At 55.6% G+C, this 15498-nt stretch overlaps 1 protein-coding gene across 2 annotated transcripts in view; it reads right to left on the bottom strand.

Moving 5' to 3' along the window:
• SEMA6B (semaphorin 6B) overlaps nucleotides 1–15498 on the bottom strand; it is a 37271-nt gene that overhangs the window by 3488 nt on the left and 18285 nt on the right. The window contains exons 1-16 of one of the 2 annotated variants that reach the window (XM_054465265.2): nucleotides 13263–13454; nucleotides 12079–12228; nucleotides 11768–11891; nucleotides 10908–10968; nucleotides 10696–10758; nucleotides 9734–9835; nucleotides 9220–9310; nucleotides 8721–8840; nucleotides 8131–8219; nucleotides 6196–6413; nucleotides 4588–4719; nucleotides 3908–4057; nucleotides 2213–2395; nucleotides 1977–2123; nucleotides 324–401; nucleotides 148–206 (exon numbers count right to left, since the gene is read on the bottom strand). In XM_054465265.2, the coding sequence (XP_054321240.2) occupies nucleotides 148–206; nucleotides 324–401; nucleotides 1977–2123; nucleotides 2213–2395; nucleotides 3908–4057; nucleotides 4588–4719; nucleotides 6196–6413; nucleotides 8131–8219; nucleotides 8721–8840; nucleotides 9220–9310; nucleotides 9734–9835; nucleotides 10696–10758; nucleotides 10908–10968; nucleotides 11768–11891; nucleotides 12079–12199 (1738 nt within the window). In that variant the 5' untranslated portion in view covers nucleotides 12200–12228; nucleotides 13263–13454. Of the gene's footprint in view, nucleotides 1–147; nucleotides 207–323; nucleotides 402–1976; nucleotides 2124–2212; nucleotides 2396–3907; nucleotides 4058–4587; nucleotides 4720–6195; nucleotides 6414–8130; nucleotides 8220–8720; nucleotides 8841–9219; nucleotides 9311–9733; nucleotides 9836–10695; nucleotides 10759–10907; nucleotides 10969–11767; nucleotides 11892–12078; nucleotides 12229–13262; nucleotides 13455–15498 lie in introns of those variants that run through there. The other variant, XM_054465264.2, reaches the window with a different exon arrangement.

A 15498-nucleotide genomic window follows, 5' to 3' on the forward strand; every position in this document is an offset into this window, starting at 1 on the left:
GGCCCACCCCATGCCTTTCTAAAGTTCTCTGATGGAGTCGTTTCCCCACCCACCTCCCGGAGGATTCGAGGGTCCTCCAGCCTCCTCCCTCCCCTCCCCCATGGTAGTGGGGGATGGGGGTCTTAGCCTGCCATCCCCCCGACTCACCTGTGCAGTCCCCTAAGCCTGAGGTGCTGGCCCCGGACACGTCCTGCTCAAAGGCGGCTCTAATGGGGAGAGGAGGCACCGTCAGCAGAGGCCCCTCTCACAGTCAGAGATCAGGGGGATCCTGGATCATGGGCGGGTCTGACACACCCTCCACCCACCTTCCTTTCCCGCAGTACCTGGTGCCCGGGCTGAGGAAGATGCAGGAGCCGTCGGGGGCCCACCCGCAGTAGGGGTCCTGACTGCCGATACAGTTCCTAGAGCAGACCAGGGACCGAATGGGACAAGTGTCCAAGTCACTTACACAGCCCCAATGGTGATGGTGACCTGTGGGCCCTGTTCCAAGCACCTGCCTCTTTATTTTTATTTTAATTAATTAATTAATTTATTTATTTATTTATTTATTTTTGAGACTGAATTTCGCTCTTGTTATTTATTTATTTATTTATTTTTGAGATGGAATTTCACTCTTGTCGCCCAGGCTGGAGTGCAGTGGCGGGATTTTGGTTCACTGCAACCTCTGCCTCCCGGGTTCAAGCCATTCTTCTGCCTCAACTCCCCAAGTAGCTGGGATTACAGGCACGCACCACCATACCTAGCTAATTTTTGCATTTTTATCAGAGACTGGGTTTCACCAGGTTGGTCTTGAACTCCTGACCTCAAGTGATCTACCCGCCTTGGACTCCCAAAGTAGTGGAATTATACGTGTGAGGCACCACGCCTGGCGTTTATTTTTAAATTTAAAAAATTTTTTTATTAAAGTTTAATTTTTTTTTTCTTTAAGAGACAGGGTCATGCTCTGTCACCCAGGCTGGAGTACAGTGGCATGATCATAGTTCACTGCAGCCTCAACCTCCCAGGCTCAAGTGATCCTCCTGCCTCAGCCTTCTGAGTAGCTGGGACCACAGGTGTGTGCCACCACACCCAGCTGATTTTTGCATTTTTTTTTTTTTAGAGACAGGCTCTCACTATGCTGTGTTGCCCAGGCTGGTCTCGAACTCCTGGGCTCAAGGAGTCCTCCTGCCTTGGCCTCCCAAAGTGCTGGGATGACAGGCGTGAGCTACCAAGCCCAGTCCCTCCTCTTAATAGCAACTTCTGGAGTCCTTAGAACAAATCTGTGTGCAGGGCATTGTTCACTCCCCATTTTACAGATACGCAAACTAAGGCTCGAGAAAGTAAATGTTTGCCCAAGTGGCAGAGCTGAGATGGGAGCCCAGGCATCGTGCCAGAGGCTGTGCCCTTGGACTCGGAGCTACTGGGTCATTGTTGCAATAACGGCGGGCAGGAAGCAGGGTCCTCTGCATTGAAGGCTCACGTGGAGTACAGGTGTGTGCCAGCACTGGCATGCATCCTAGCTTTCCTCCCATTTTAGACACAGGGGAAGAGTCTCCACCCTGGTCCCTGGTTCTCCTTCCCCTGCAGTCTCCTCCTGGCAGCAGCCACCAGAGGGCACCTGTAAGCACCTGAGTCAGGGCCAGTCCCTCCTCTGCCTGCAACCCTACATGGCTCCCACCTCCTTCAAGGTCAAAGCCCAAGTCCTCCCCGAGGCTCACAAAGCTCTGCACAAACTGCCCCGTCCCCTCCCATCCCCTCCCCGTCCTCCTCTCCTCCCTCTCTCCCACTTGCTCACTCTGCTCTAGCCACACCGGCTACCTTGCTGTTCTTCCAACACACCAGGAGTGGTCCTGCCCCCGGGCCTTTGCACAGGCCGTGCCCTCTGCCCAGCTCAATGACTAGGACATCATTGGGCTTTTGACCGGAACCCAGCTCTCCCTCCCTATGCCCATCCTCCGTTGCTTCCCGCCCACGGCCGGCCTGGGGTGGACACTCACTTCATACACCCCGAGTACTGCTGGCAGCGAGCCACGGGCACTCGGACCACGCAGCGGGGGAAGGCAGCCAGCAGGCCCCCCGAAGCTGCATCCAGCTCCAAGCTCAGCAGCCGCTGCCCTGTCTCACCACTGCCGGGCCGTCCACACCTGGGGACAAGCAGAGTGGTGAGGCTGAGGGCATCTCAGCCCATCTCTCCTCCTGCTGGCACCCCTTCCCCACCTTTGCCCGGACTTACCTGTCTGGCCGGTAGGTCTCAAACTCCTCCAGGAAGACACTGAGCCCAGACGTCCCTGAGGTGCTGGCATTGGGCCGGACGAGGAACTTGAGGACCGTCCCCGCCTCGGAACCCAGGAAGACAACGGTCTGGTTGCCCCAGGGGCCGGCTCCCACGTCCACAGCCACTCGAGTCAGCTGGTGCCTGGGGGACAGGGCAGGGGAGGGTCAGGCTGGCCCCATATCACCACATGCCACCAACACGGACATAGGCATAGTTACACGGGTGCATACAGACGCTGACACACCAAAACATGTGACAGCAATAAATGCGTGTGTGCATGGATGCTGGGGACACGGGTGATCACACAGGCACGTGGGCACACTCGCCGTTTTTTGAAACATAACCCCAAACCAGGCTCTCCTCAGCCCTGTCTCTTTGGTTGAGATGGAGTCTCACTCTGTCACCCAGGCTGGAGTGCAGTGGCGCAATCTCAGCTCACTGCAACCTCCGCCTCCCGGGTTCAAGCGATTCTCTTGCCTTAGCCTCCTGAGTAGCAGGGACTACAGGCGTGCGCCATCACGCCTGGCAAATTTATGTTTTGTTTTGTTTTGTTGAGACAGAGTATCGCTCTGCTGCCCAGGCTGTAGTGCAGTGGCGTGATCTCAGCTCACTGCAACCTCCGCCTCCTGGGTTCAAGCGATTCTCCTGCCTCAGCCTCCCAAGTAGCTGGGACTACAGGCACACACCACCACACCCAGCTGATGTTTTTTTTTTTTTTTTCTGTATTTTTAGTAGAGACAGGGTTTCACCATTTGGCCAGGCTGGTTTCAAACTCCTGACCTCAAGTGATCCTCCCGTCTCAGCCTCTCAAAGTGCTGGGATTACAGGCGTGAGCCACTGTGCCCAGCCCCGCTTTCTCCTGATATGTATGTGTGTCTGTATACCTTTCAGTCTCTTTCTCTCTTTGTCTCTCTTCCCTATCTCTGTCTCTTTGGGTGTCTGTCTCTGATTGCCTCTCTCCCTGTTTCTCTGTCTCTCTCCCCGTTTGTTCTCCTGGTATGTGTCTGTCTGTCTACCTCTTTTTTTTTTTTTTTTTTTTGAGATGTAGTCTCCCTCTGGCCCCAGGCTGGAGTGCAGTGGCGGGATCTCGGCTCACTGCAACCTCCGCCTCCCGGGTTCAAGTGATTCTCCTGCCTCAGCCTCCCGAGTAGCTGGGACTACAGGCGCCCGCCACCACGCCCGGCTAATTTTTTGCATTTTTAGTAGAGACGGGGTTTCACCATGTTAACCAAGATGGTCTCCATCTCCTGACCTCGTGATCCGCCTACCTCGGCCTCCCAAAGTGCTGGGATTACAGGCGTGAGCCACCGCGCCCGGCCAATTTTTGTATTTTAAGTAGAGACGAGGTTTCTCCATGTTGGCCAGGGTGGTCTCGAACTCCTGGCCTTAGGTGATCTGGCCTCCCAAAGTGCTGGGATTACAAGCATGAGCCACCGTGCCCAGCCCCATCTGTCACCTCTTGATCCCTCTCTGTCTCTCTTTGTTCTCTCTTTCCTAGTGTCTCTCCATCTTTCCCTCTCTGTCTCTGTGTCTCCAGCTCTCTGGGCAGCGCGGGAAGCCATGGGCTCAGCTGTGTTGAGCATCTGGATCCTCTCACCCTCAATCTACCTCATCCTGTCTCCCCTCACCACGCCCTGCCCCTCCAGGACCGACCTCATCAGGGTCCGCACGATCCAGGGCGCGTGGCCCAGCGAGGGCACCGCCTCGTCCATCAGAGGGTGGGTCTTGACAAAGTTGAGGATGTCATCCGGCAAGGCGCTGGAGGCATTGTACTGCATCCCGGGGGCTGCACAGCACCCGGGCCTGGGGGTGACAAGGGTGTGGTCAGGACGAACGTAAAGGTCCTCATAAAGGGGCTTGATTCACCAGAGGTACCCATTGCTTTGCCGAACGGCCCTCAGTTTTTTTGTTTGTTTGTTTTGTTTTTGAGACGGAGTCTCAATCTGTTGCCCAGGCTGGAGTGCTTTGGCTCACTGCAACCTCCACCTCCTGGGTTCAAGCGATTCTCCTGCCTCAGCCACCCGAGTGGCTGGGATTACAGGCATGTGCCATCATGCCTGGCTAATTTTTGTATTTTTAGTAGAGACAGGGTTTCGCCATGTTGGTCAGGCTGGTCTCAAACCCTCGACCTCAGGTGATCTGCCCACCTCAGCCTCCCAAAGCGCTAGGATTACAGGCGTGAGCCACCACACCCGGCCTCAGTTTTTCCCAACTGTATAATGGGTACAGCTGAACTCAGCATCAGCTAAATAACCACCAGGAAGCCCCAGCCCTTGGCCCTGGGGATCAGGACCTCATCCAGACACGTGACTCAGGATGGAGGGGGTTCTCACCGGGGTCGAGGCACCTGATCCTCTGGCACCGGTGTCCAGATGGACTCGGGGGACTTCTGCTCTCGGAAGCGGCCTTCAAACACAGCCGCCACCTGTGTCATGTCAAAGGCGCAGACAGCCGACCCAGGGATGCTGAGGGGTTGGGATGAAAGAGTTTGGTGAGCCCAGTGGGAGGCCCCATCTCGGACAAGCGCGTGCAGGAGCCTCTGTCTGCAGGAGCCAGCGAATCTTCAGTCTTCCTAGGCCAGAGATGTCCCCTGTCCCTCCCACATCTGTCCAATGCAGCCACTCCTCCTAAGTAACATCTCAGATTGGACCACATTTCAGGGTCTACGAGGCCACCCCTGTGCAGGCCCCCATCCCTGTTTAACTGGATGTCCTGCCTCCCCAGTGCCACTGTTAGAACCCACTCCCCAGCAGGCTTTTTTTTTTTTTTTGGAGACCGAGTCTTGCTCTGTCACCGAGGCTGGAGTGCAGTGACGTGATCTCAGGTCACTGTAACCTATACCTCCCAGGTTCAAGCAATTCTCCTGCCTCAGTCTCCCGAGTAGCTGGAATTACAGGTGCCCACCACCACACCCAGCTAATTTTTGTATTTTTAGTAGAGATGGGGTTTCACCATGTTGGCCAGGCTGGTTTCAAACTCCTGACCTCAAGTGATCCGCCCTCCTCAGCCCCCCAAAGTGCTGGGATTACAGGCGGAGCCACCGTGCCCAGTCCACAAGCAGGCTTTTAAAAAATGCAAACCTTGGCCGGGTGCGGTGGCTGACGCCTGTAATCCCAACACTTTGGGAGGCCGAGGTGGGTGGATCACAAGGTCAGGAGTTTGAGACCAGCCTGACCAAAATGGAGAAACCCCGTCTCTACTAAAAATACAAAATAAGCTGGGTGTGGTGGCGCACGCCTGTAATCCCAGCTACTAGGGAGACTGAGGCAGGAGAATTGCTTGAACCCAGGAAGCAGAGGTTGCAGTGAGCCAAGATCGCGCCATTGCACTCCAGCCTGGGCAACAAGAGTGAAACTCTGTCTCAAAAAAAACCAAACCATACCAAAAAAAAAAAATGCAAATCTGATCTCATCCCTCTTGCTCTTCACTGTTCCACGGCTCCCCAGTGCTCTCAGGGAAAAAGTCCAGGTTTCTGCCTGCGCCCCACAAAGCGTTGCCTGATCCATCCCATCACTTCCCTGCCCTCCTGTTGTGCATTCTCCCCTAGTTCCCACACAGACTCTCTTGCGATTACTTAAATATACTGAACTCACTGCAGCCTCAGGACCTTTGCATGTGCTGTTTCTTCAACTTTGAACACTCTTCCCTCTTCCTCCATCTCACACCCAAAGCCTAGCTCCAGTGTCCCCTCCTCCAGGAAGCCCTCCCTGCTCCTCTCCCCAAAGGCAGAGGATGAGGATACCTTTGGCCCAGTTCTGACCAAAGGGTCTTAGAGGGTCAGTGTCAGCTTGTCCCACCCCAGCCTGGGGCTGAGGCCTCGCAGAGGTCTAATCCAGTGGTGCCCAACCTAGGACCCAGGGCATATCTGAGGAGTGAATGCAGGCCCTCTCTACCCATGCCCAGCAAATGCTCCCAGTTCGCTCCTATTGGTGGGCGCTGACCTGTTGCTGGGCGTGGAAAAAACGGCCAGGACCACGGGCCGGCCCCCGAGGCTGACCACGCCCGTGACAGCCTGCAGCACGTTGAAGTAGAAATGGGAGTCTCCAGGCACAGAGCAGTTGAGCCGCGCCTTCAGGAAGGATGTCCACTGCTTCTCCAGCACGCGGGGGGAGCCTCCCACATCGTTCTTGCACACTCGGGCCACGCGGGACACCACCACCTGGGCGTGACAGTGGACAGATGGGGGCCTGAACTCTGTGTCCCAGGAAGGCCTGCTCACAGGCTGTGCCACCCACCACCCAAACTGGGATGGAGGAGTCTGACCCTGGCTCTGGTGGGACCCTGGCCAGTCACCATTCCTCTCTGGGCACTGGCTTCCCTGGCAGAAATCCCCGGTGGGAATGTCAATGATGATAACAGCAACAGTGACAACCATAATCATCACTGTTTCCACGAAGACCCACATTTTACTCTCACATCTCTTACACTCTTCCCGAGCGGGGCCTACTGATATCCCCCCATTGTACATATGGGGACACTGGTAAGAGGCACGGATAAAAGGAAGTGACTGGTCCAAGGTCACAATAGTAGTTAGTGGCAGTCTGTGCACTTCAGCACTGCCTGGTTGCCTGGATGGATGGATGAGTGGATGAGTAGATGGATGGACGATTACAATGGAGGGATGAGTGGGTGGATGGATAAATAAATACATCTGAAAAAGGATGATAGATAATGGAAGAGATGGTGAAGGAGGACGAGGTAATCAAGCAATTGGTAGATAAGTAGATGGATGGGTGGGTGGATGGATGAACAGATGGATGGAGAGAAAGCCAGGTGAATGGACTGGATGGATGCATGGATAGGTGAATAAGTGGATGAATGAATGGATGGGTAAGTGGGTGGGTGGATGGATGGATGGATGGATGGATGGACAGATGGATGGATGGGTGAGTTGGGTGGGTGGATGGTTGGATGGGTGAGTGGATGGATGGATGGATGGATGGATGGATGGATGGATGGATGGATGGATGGACGGATGGGTGTGTGGGTGGATGGGCAGATAAATGCATGGATAGATGGGTGGGTGCATAGATGATGAGTGGGTGAATGAGATGGATGGATGGATGAGATGGAAGAATGGATGGATTGGCAGATGGATGGATAGATGAATGATGGATGGATGGATGGGTGGGTGGATAGGTAGATGGATGAATGGATGGGTGGATGGATTGGCAGCTGGATGGATGGGATGGATGGATGGATGGATGGATGGATGTGTGGATGGATGGATGGATGGATGGATGGATGGATAGGTGGGTGGGTGGGTGTGTGGGTGGATGGGTAGATAAATGGATGGATGGGTGGATGGGATGGATGGATGGATGAATGGATGGATAGATGATGGATAGATGGATGGCTAGATGGATGGACTGATAGATGGATAGGATGGAAGGGTGGCTGGATGAATTGATGGGTGGATGGATGCATGGAGAGATGGATGAGTGCACGGATGGATGGTAGTGGGTGGATGAGTGAGTGGGTGGGCAGATGAGTAGATGGATGAATGGGCTCATGAAAGTGTGGGTGGGCTGAAGAACAGGCAGATGGGTAAGCGGGAGGGTGAGCAGGTAGACAGATGGACAGGGGACGAAGGATGGATAAGTGATTGTGGCTGGGTGGGTGGACAGGTGAACAGCAACAGCACCAGGTGTATCTGACTTCCAACTCAAGTCCCTCGTCAGGGCTGAGTGCTCCACGGCTGCTCCGTAGATGTCTTCAGCCTCAGGGCCTGATCATGGCTGGAAAGGAGGCCCTGGGGACCAGAAATGGAGGGCAGGACCCTCTCACCCCATGCAGGGATTCATGGATCCACCTCTGCCCCCTCACTTCGCATGAGCAGAGCCTCTCAACTTCATGTCCCACTGTACCGGCCTCACCTTTTCCAGGTAGTTAAACTCCATCGCAATCTCCCGGAAGAAGAAGTAGACATGGCTGCCCCACTCCACCGCATGGACAAAGTAAGGCTCTGCAGGACAGGAGGAGTCAGAACTCAGCCCCTGACATGACAAAGGGGGTTTCTGGGGCTAAGAACTCACTGGCTTTTATGGTGAAGGGGGGACCTAGGCTGGTTACCCAGACAATATAAAACAGACTCGAAGTTTGGTATTTTGCAGGGGGAAGGGAGGTCAGAAGCCTAAAATCGCTGTGTCTCTTGCTGCAAATGGCAACATCAACTATTTTTTGTTATCTTCCTCCCTCATGTGTTGAAGAGCTGAGTCCTGCTATATCTTTTCTGTGGTTCCATTTTGGGCTTCTAAGCCACCCACTTCCAGCGGGTTCTACTTTAGATCCAACTAAACTTGTTCCTCTAGCTTTCTAGTCTTCAAAAAGGCCAACAGATTCCAAAGAATGTGGTGGAAATCTCCCCACCAAGCTCCTCTGGGACTCTTATTCTGGTGGGGAGATTTGATGAATGTCAGGTTCTGGGCCCTGCCAGGTCTGGGCCCACTGCCCTTCCTGGTCTCACCTTTGAACCACTTGGAGTCGTGTTTCACGGTGCGCAGGGTGGGCCTGTCCCCGAGGCTGCGGTAGATGACAGCATCAATGGCTAGGAAGTCGGTAACAGTAGCTGTGAAGAGCATCCCGTCTGGATGGGGTGGGTGGGGAAGGCAGGCAAGAGATGAGACCGCAGAGGTCAGGGGCTGGGTGGGTCGAAACTTGATTTTCTGAGACTGAGTCCTGAGCCTAGGGGAGCCCCTGTCTCCAGGCTGAGCCCTGATCCCATCCAAGCCCCACCTCCATCCAAGCCCTGACCTTAACTGAGCCCCTGACCCCGGCTAAACCCCAAACCCCAGTGAGCCTCAATCCCAGCTGAGCCCCAAACCTGGGCTGAGAGTCTGCCCATGTCACAGCTGGGACAAGTGGTCATCCAGCTGCCTTCTAAACGACCCAGACGCTGGAGTAGAAAACGCCAGGTCTTGCCTGTGGCTGGGGCTGATCACATGGAGGTTGGGGGGGGTACTTACCAGAGAAGAGGGCAACATTGGCGTGCTTGGGGTCGTACGGGCAGCGGGCCATACCGCTGATATTGTCTCCGACGGGCTGCAGGGTGTCTATCTGCAGGGACCATGGGGCCTGAGTGACAGATCTCCTGACCCCGCCTAGCAGCCCCTGGCTCCCTCAGCCCCCCACTCCAGGGGGAATCCTGATCCACCATGGATTACTGTGTGACCTTGGCCACTCACTTAACCTCTCAGGGCCTCAGTTTACTGATCTGTAAATGGGTTTAAGAGTCAATCCCTAGTTAGACCTGTAACTGGCTCACTGCCTAAGTAGCTACGGCTTCCCTGGCGCCCCGTACAGGCCTCGTTTGGACAGCGCTGACTCCTCTTGAGCTCAGGGGGAGAAGGCAGGGAGAGTATATCCAGGAAGGCTTCCTGGAGGAGGTGACACGGCCTGGGGAAAAGCCATGGCCAGCGGAGGTCGGGCGAGCAAAGGCCTGGAGGTTGGACCTGGGGCGCAGGGAGTCTGAAGACTCACGCTGTAGTTGGCGCACACCGGGTTGAAGGCGTTGGAACCGCATACAAAGAGCGTGGACTCGTCCCGAAGGAGCAGCACCTTTACGAAGTTTCGACACTCGCCCTGAGATGGGGACAGGAGGAAGTTGGGAGCGCGATGTGGGCGTGGTCATGGTCATGGGCGTGGCCAGAACCTGAATTGTGTGGATGGAGGGCCGGTCTCTTGTGGGCGTGGCCGAGGCTTGGGCCCTCCTTGGGGCGTGGCCAAGACAGGGGCTGAACCTAGGACTGGCTGGGGACACGGTGCGGCCCAGACAGGGAAACAGTTTGTATCAGCAATGCAGGCAAGGCCAGGATGGTGTGCATGGTCAGACTGTGGGCAAAACCATGGCAACAGCAGAGTCCTAACCTGGGATGGAGGAGAAGGATCCGCCCTGGGTGTGGTCAGGGCTGATTGGGGTGGGGCATGGTCGTGACCAGAACTAACTGGGGCTTGGTGGGCATGGTTATGGCTGATTGGGGCCAGGTTGGGAGCGTGGCCAGAGCTGGTGGGGTGGCCATGGCCTGAGCTTATTGGGACGGGCCGGGGGCGTGGGGGGTGGGCAGGGCTGACAGGGGAGGGGTCGGGATGGGGACCTGATCGATTGGGTGGGGTGTGAGCGATTGGGTGGCGTGTGAACATGGCCTGGGCTTGTTGGAACGAAGCTGGGGGTGGTGGTAGGACTGACTGGGGCACAGGTGTGGGCATAGCCAGAACTATTTGGGGCGTGGTTATGGCTAATTGTGGCTAGGTTGGGGGCCGGGCTAGGACCAATTGGGTGGGGACGTAGACGAGGCCTTGGCTGTTTGGGGGTGTGGACAGGGCTGGCGGTTGGGGCGTGGCCAGGGCTGACGGAGTGGGCGTGGCCTAACCTGATTGGGGCGGGGCATGGGTAATGCCAGGGCTGATTCGCAGTGGCGGGGACCGAGCAAGGGCCAACTCACCTCCTGTTTGCCCTTCATCCGACACACGTTTATGTCGCTGGGGTTAGATCTCCAGGTCAGCTTCTGCAGACAGAGAGAGCTGGTGAGGGAGTACCGGGTCCCAGCAGCTCTAAGTGACCCCGCCGTGCAGAGCCGAATCCACCCAGCTCCACGGCGCAGTGCCGCGTTCCCCTGGCCCTACCCCTCCATTTCCACCTGCACCCCTTCCTCACCCTCTGGTACCGCAGCTCCGTGGACGTGGGGGGCTCCAGCTCTACCCGGTAGAGGTTGTCCCTGGGGGAGGGGTATAGTTAGTGAGACATGGGGGCTCCACCACCCTCTCCCGTTCCATCCTTCCCACTGCCAATGTGGTGTGCACTCGGGGGCACGCAGGGACATGCCAATGCCTCTGACACGAGCAACTCCAGCGCCGACCACACCCCCCCTAAGGGCCCCAGCAGGCCTTCATATCCTGCATTCCACCTCCTGCCCGACACGCCCTACGGATTGCCCCCAACGCCATGTCCCATGGCCTTAGGTCAGGTGCCCCACTCGGCGCCTCCCAGGCGCCCACCAGGCTCTCTCCCCTCACACCCTTGCCGAGGAAGCCGCCCTGCTCAACGTCATTGGTGACCTCGTGTAGTTAAGCCCAGTGGTCACTTCTGCATCCTCCTCATCCTCTCCAAAGCATCTGATCTGTCCGATCTCTCTCCTTCCTGGGAAGCCCATCCCTAGAAGCCCCGTAATCTCACACTCGCTTCTCCCCACGACAGCTTCCACCTGGTCCAGCCTCAATCATAGCCAGCCTCGACAGCCCAGTCCCCTCCACCCTGGTCCCCTGGATTCCAATCTCGCCCCCTCCCAGAAGCAGCCACCAGAGGGCGCGTGCGAGCACCTGAGTCAGGTCCAGTCCTTCCTCTACCTACAACCCTCCGTGTCTCCCACCTTCCTCCGGGTCAAAGCCTAAGTCCTCCCAATGGCCCAACAGGCCCTGCACGACCTGCTCCATCCCCTCCCTGCCCTCACCTCCTCTCTCTCTCCCCCTCGCTCATTCTGCTCGTCACACAGGCCTCCTCGCTGTCCCCAGCAATACCTGTCCCCAACGAACAGCGTCCTGTTGACCCGCAGGACTCGCTGGATGTTGAGGTCGTCAGCACCTTCTGCGGGGGTCAGGCGTCCGGGCCCGCTGCCCACAAACACGGGATAGTGGTTCAGGTCTGAGTGAGGGGGTGGAGAGGGGTGTGAGCAAGGGCTGGGGGTGAAGAGAGGGTGGCCTAAGGTCATGCCCCTTCTAGGGGTGGCTCCTGGACCGGTTGAGTCCCCCAGTGGGCGCAGCAGACCCAACTGGGAACGCAGATACTCCCACGGGACTCCACCCCCGCCCCAAGACACCCCCAGACTCACAGTCCCTGGGGGCCACGCTGAGCGGCAGCGGCTCCTCAGGAAAGAGGCCGTGGGCACCCCCCAGTAGCAGCAGCAGAAGCAGCAGGGCCGAGCGGGGAGGGGACGCTCGCGGGGTCTGCATGGCGAGGGCCAGGCGACAGGAGGTGACGCCTGCGGGCAAGGGGCGGCGAGGTGAGCGGCCTGCAGTTCCGCTCGCGGCCACAAGACGGCGCGCGAGAGCCGCAGACGCTCCTTCAAATCCCAGAAAAATTCCCCACGGGGATAATAATTAATAACAACAACAATAATGGCAATAATAATAATACACAGCACCGATTTAATTATCAGAACAACTTCATGGCCACGTGTGCGTGAAAGCCCAGAAAACGACTTCAAACAAAACTGCATTCGGTAATTTAAAACTAATAGTAATTATTATAATAATGGATACAAATATCCTAAAACATATATTTAAAAATGCAATCTCAAAATACATGCATAAAAATACTTAGAATTAAAACACAAAATATTAAACTCAAAAGCTAAAAAAAAAAAAGAGTCAAAGGCTCTTGGAATTTTATAAGCCACAAGCTGGCTGTATGCGGTGGCTCACGCCTGTAATCCCAACACTTTGGGAGGCCGAGGTGGGAGGATCATCTGAGGTCAGGAGTTCAAGACCAGCCTGCCTAACATAGCGAAACCCTGTCTCTACAAAAAAATACAAAAATTAGCCAGGCATGGTGGCCTGTGCCTGTAATCCCTGCTACTGGAGAGCTGAGGCAGGAGAATCCCTTGAACCCAGGAGGTGGAGGTTGCAGTAAGCCAAGATCGCACCACTGCACTCCAGCCTGGGCAACACAGCAAGACTCCATCCAAAAAAAAAAAGCCACAAGCTGGGAATGACAGTACTACATAACTAAAGAATCACAGAATATTCCCCATGCTAAGGGCCTCTGCAACCCTGGTAGGTCTGACCTCCTTCCCAAATCCAGCCTTTTCATCCTCCGCTTGCACACCTCCATGACAGGCACCTCACTACTTCTCAAGGGGGCCTGCTTCCCACTCCCATTCAAGGTAACTTTGCAGATACTTCTAGGTGTGTGGAGTGGAGACCCTCTCCCATCCAGGTAATGACATGGCGGCGGAATTCACCCTCTGAACCCCCGCCCTCCATGCTGAAGGTCCCAGTTCAGGGCACCCCCTACCAGAAAGGGGTACAGTCCAGGTCCCGGAGCCCTGAATGAGAAGCTCAGCAGCCTCGTCCTTCTGGGAAGTATTGGGCAAGCTCTGTGCCCATTTCCCTGTCTGAGCAGCAGGGGTATCCCCCAGCCCTGCCCTGGCCTTGTGGCTCAGGGATTCTGAGCCCCCGGAGGTGAAGGTGATTCGCGACGATCGGCCCTGGGGTGCCTGCCTCCTCCAAAAACAGGAAGACCTTGCATAGCGCGGCTGGACTTCCTCTCCACGACCCTGAGCTTCCAGGATTTGTGACTCAGCGAACACCCGGATTCCACGTGTGTTCAGGGTACGGCCCTGTTTCCTTCAGAGTTTCCTTCCCTGCCGCCTCCCCTGCTCTACAACCCTGTAGCTCCCAGGGACCCGAGTCCAGCCCCAGCCTCTCCCTGGGATTCAAGGCCCCTGACCGCAGACCCCTCTTCCGCCTACCTGCCCCTCATGCCACGGGCCTTTCTAGCCCCTACCCCAGAACCTTGCTAAGAGCCCTGTCTGCCCTGTGCCTTAAAAAAAAAATGGCTAAAATATATATAACATAAAAGCTGTCATCTTAACCATTTTCATTTAACTATTAGTATTATTATTTGAGACAGAGTCTTGCTCTGTCGCCCAGGCTGGAGTGCAGTGGTGCCATCTCGGCTCACGGCAACCTCCGCCTCCCGGGTTCAAGCAATTCCCCTTTCTCAGCCTCCCAGGTAACTGGGACTCCAGGTGCACGACACCACGCCCGGCTACAGTTTTTTGTATTTTTAGTACACATGGGGTTTCACCATGTTGGTCAAGCTGGTCTTGAACTCCTGACCTCATGCAATCCACACACCTCGGCCTCCCAAAGTGCTGGAATTACAGGTGTGAGCCACCGTGCCCAGCCTCCTTCATTCTTATTATTTTTTTGAGATGGAGTCTCGCTCTGTCACCCAGGCTGGAGTGCAGCGGCATGATCTTGGCTCACCGTAATCGCTGCCTCCCGGGTTCAAGCGATCCTCCCGCCTCAGCCTCCCAAGTACCTGAGACCACAGGCACGTGCCATCACGCCCAGCTAATTTTTGTACTTTTAGTACAGACGGGGTTTCACCATGTTGGCCAGGCTGGTCTCGAACTCCTAACCTCAGGTGATCCGCCTGCTTCCGCCTCCCAAAGTGCTGGGATTACAGTTGTGAGCCACGGTGCCTGGTGGGCCCTTAACTGTTTTTAAGGACACACAGTTCACAGGCATTAAGAACATCCGCATAATTGTGCAACCACCACCACCACCATCTCCAGAACTTTCTCAACTTCCCAAACTGAAATTCTGTCCCCATGAAACACTCACTCCTCACCCCCCTCCCCAGCCCCTGGCACCTCCCATCCTACTGTTTCTCTGAACCTGATGAGTCTAGGACTTCCTAGGAGTGGGGTCACACAGTGTTTGTCCTTTCGTGTCTGGCTTCTCTCACTGAGCGTGATTGCCTCAAGATGCATCCACACTGTGACCTGTGTCAGGGTTTCCTTCCCTTTTTTTTTTTTTCTTTTTTTGAGACAGAGTCTCGCTCTGTCTCCCAGGCTGGAGTGCAGTGGCACGATCTCAGCTCACTGCAACCTCCACCTCCCAGGTTCAAGCGATTCTCCTTTCTCAGCCTCCCAGGTAGCTGGGACTCCAGGTGCATGCCACCACGCCCGGCTAATTTTTTTTTGTATTTTTAGTACACACGGGGTTTCACCATGTTGGTCAGGCTGGTCTTGAACTCCTGACCTCATGCAATCCACATACCTCGACCTCCCAAAGTGCTGGGATTACAGATGTTAGCTACCGTGCCCAGCCTCCTTCATTCTTATTATTTTTTTGAGATGGAGTCTCGCTCTGTCACCCAGGCTGGAGTGCAGTGGCATGATCTTGGTCCACCGCAATCTCCGCCTCCTGGGTTCAAGCGATCCTCCCACCTCAGCCTCCCGAGTACCTGGGACCACAGGCGGGTTCCACCATGCATGGCTAAATTTTGTAATTTTAGTACAGACGGGGATTCACCATATTGGCCAGGCTGGTCTCGAACTCCTGACCTCAGGTGATCCACCCGCCTTGGCCTCCCAAAGTGCGAAGATTACAGGTGTGAGCCATCACGCCCGGCTACCTTCTGGTTTTTTGACAGTAGCCATCCTAATTGGTGTGATATGGTCTGTCTTTCATCTTGTGGTTTTTTTTTTTTTTTTTTTTTTTTTGAGACGGAGTCTTGC

This window comes from Pongo pygmaeus, chromosome 20 (genome assembly GCF_028885625.2).
Source record: "Pongo pygmaeus isolate AG05252 chromosome 20, NHGRI_mPonPyg2-v2.0_pri, whole genome shotgun sequence".
Classification (NCBI taxonomy): domain Eukaryota; kingdom Metazoa; phylum Chordata; class Mammalia; order Primates; family Hominidae; genus Pongo; species Pongo pygmaeus.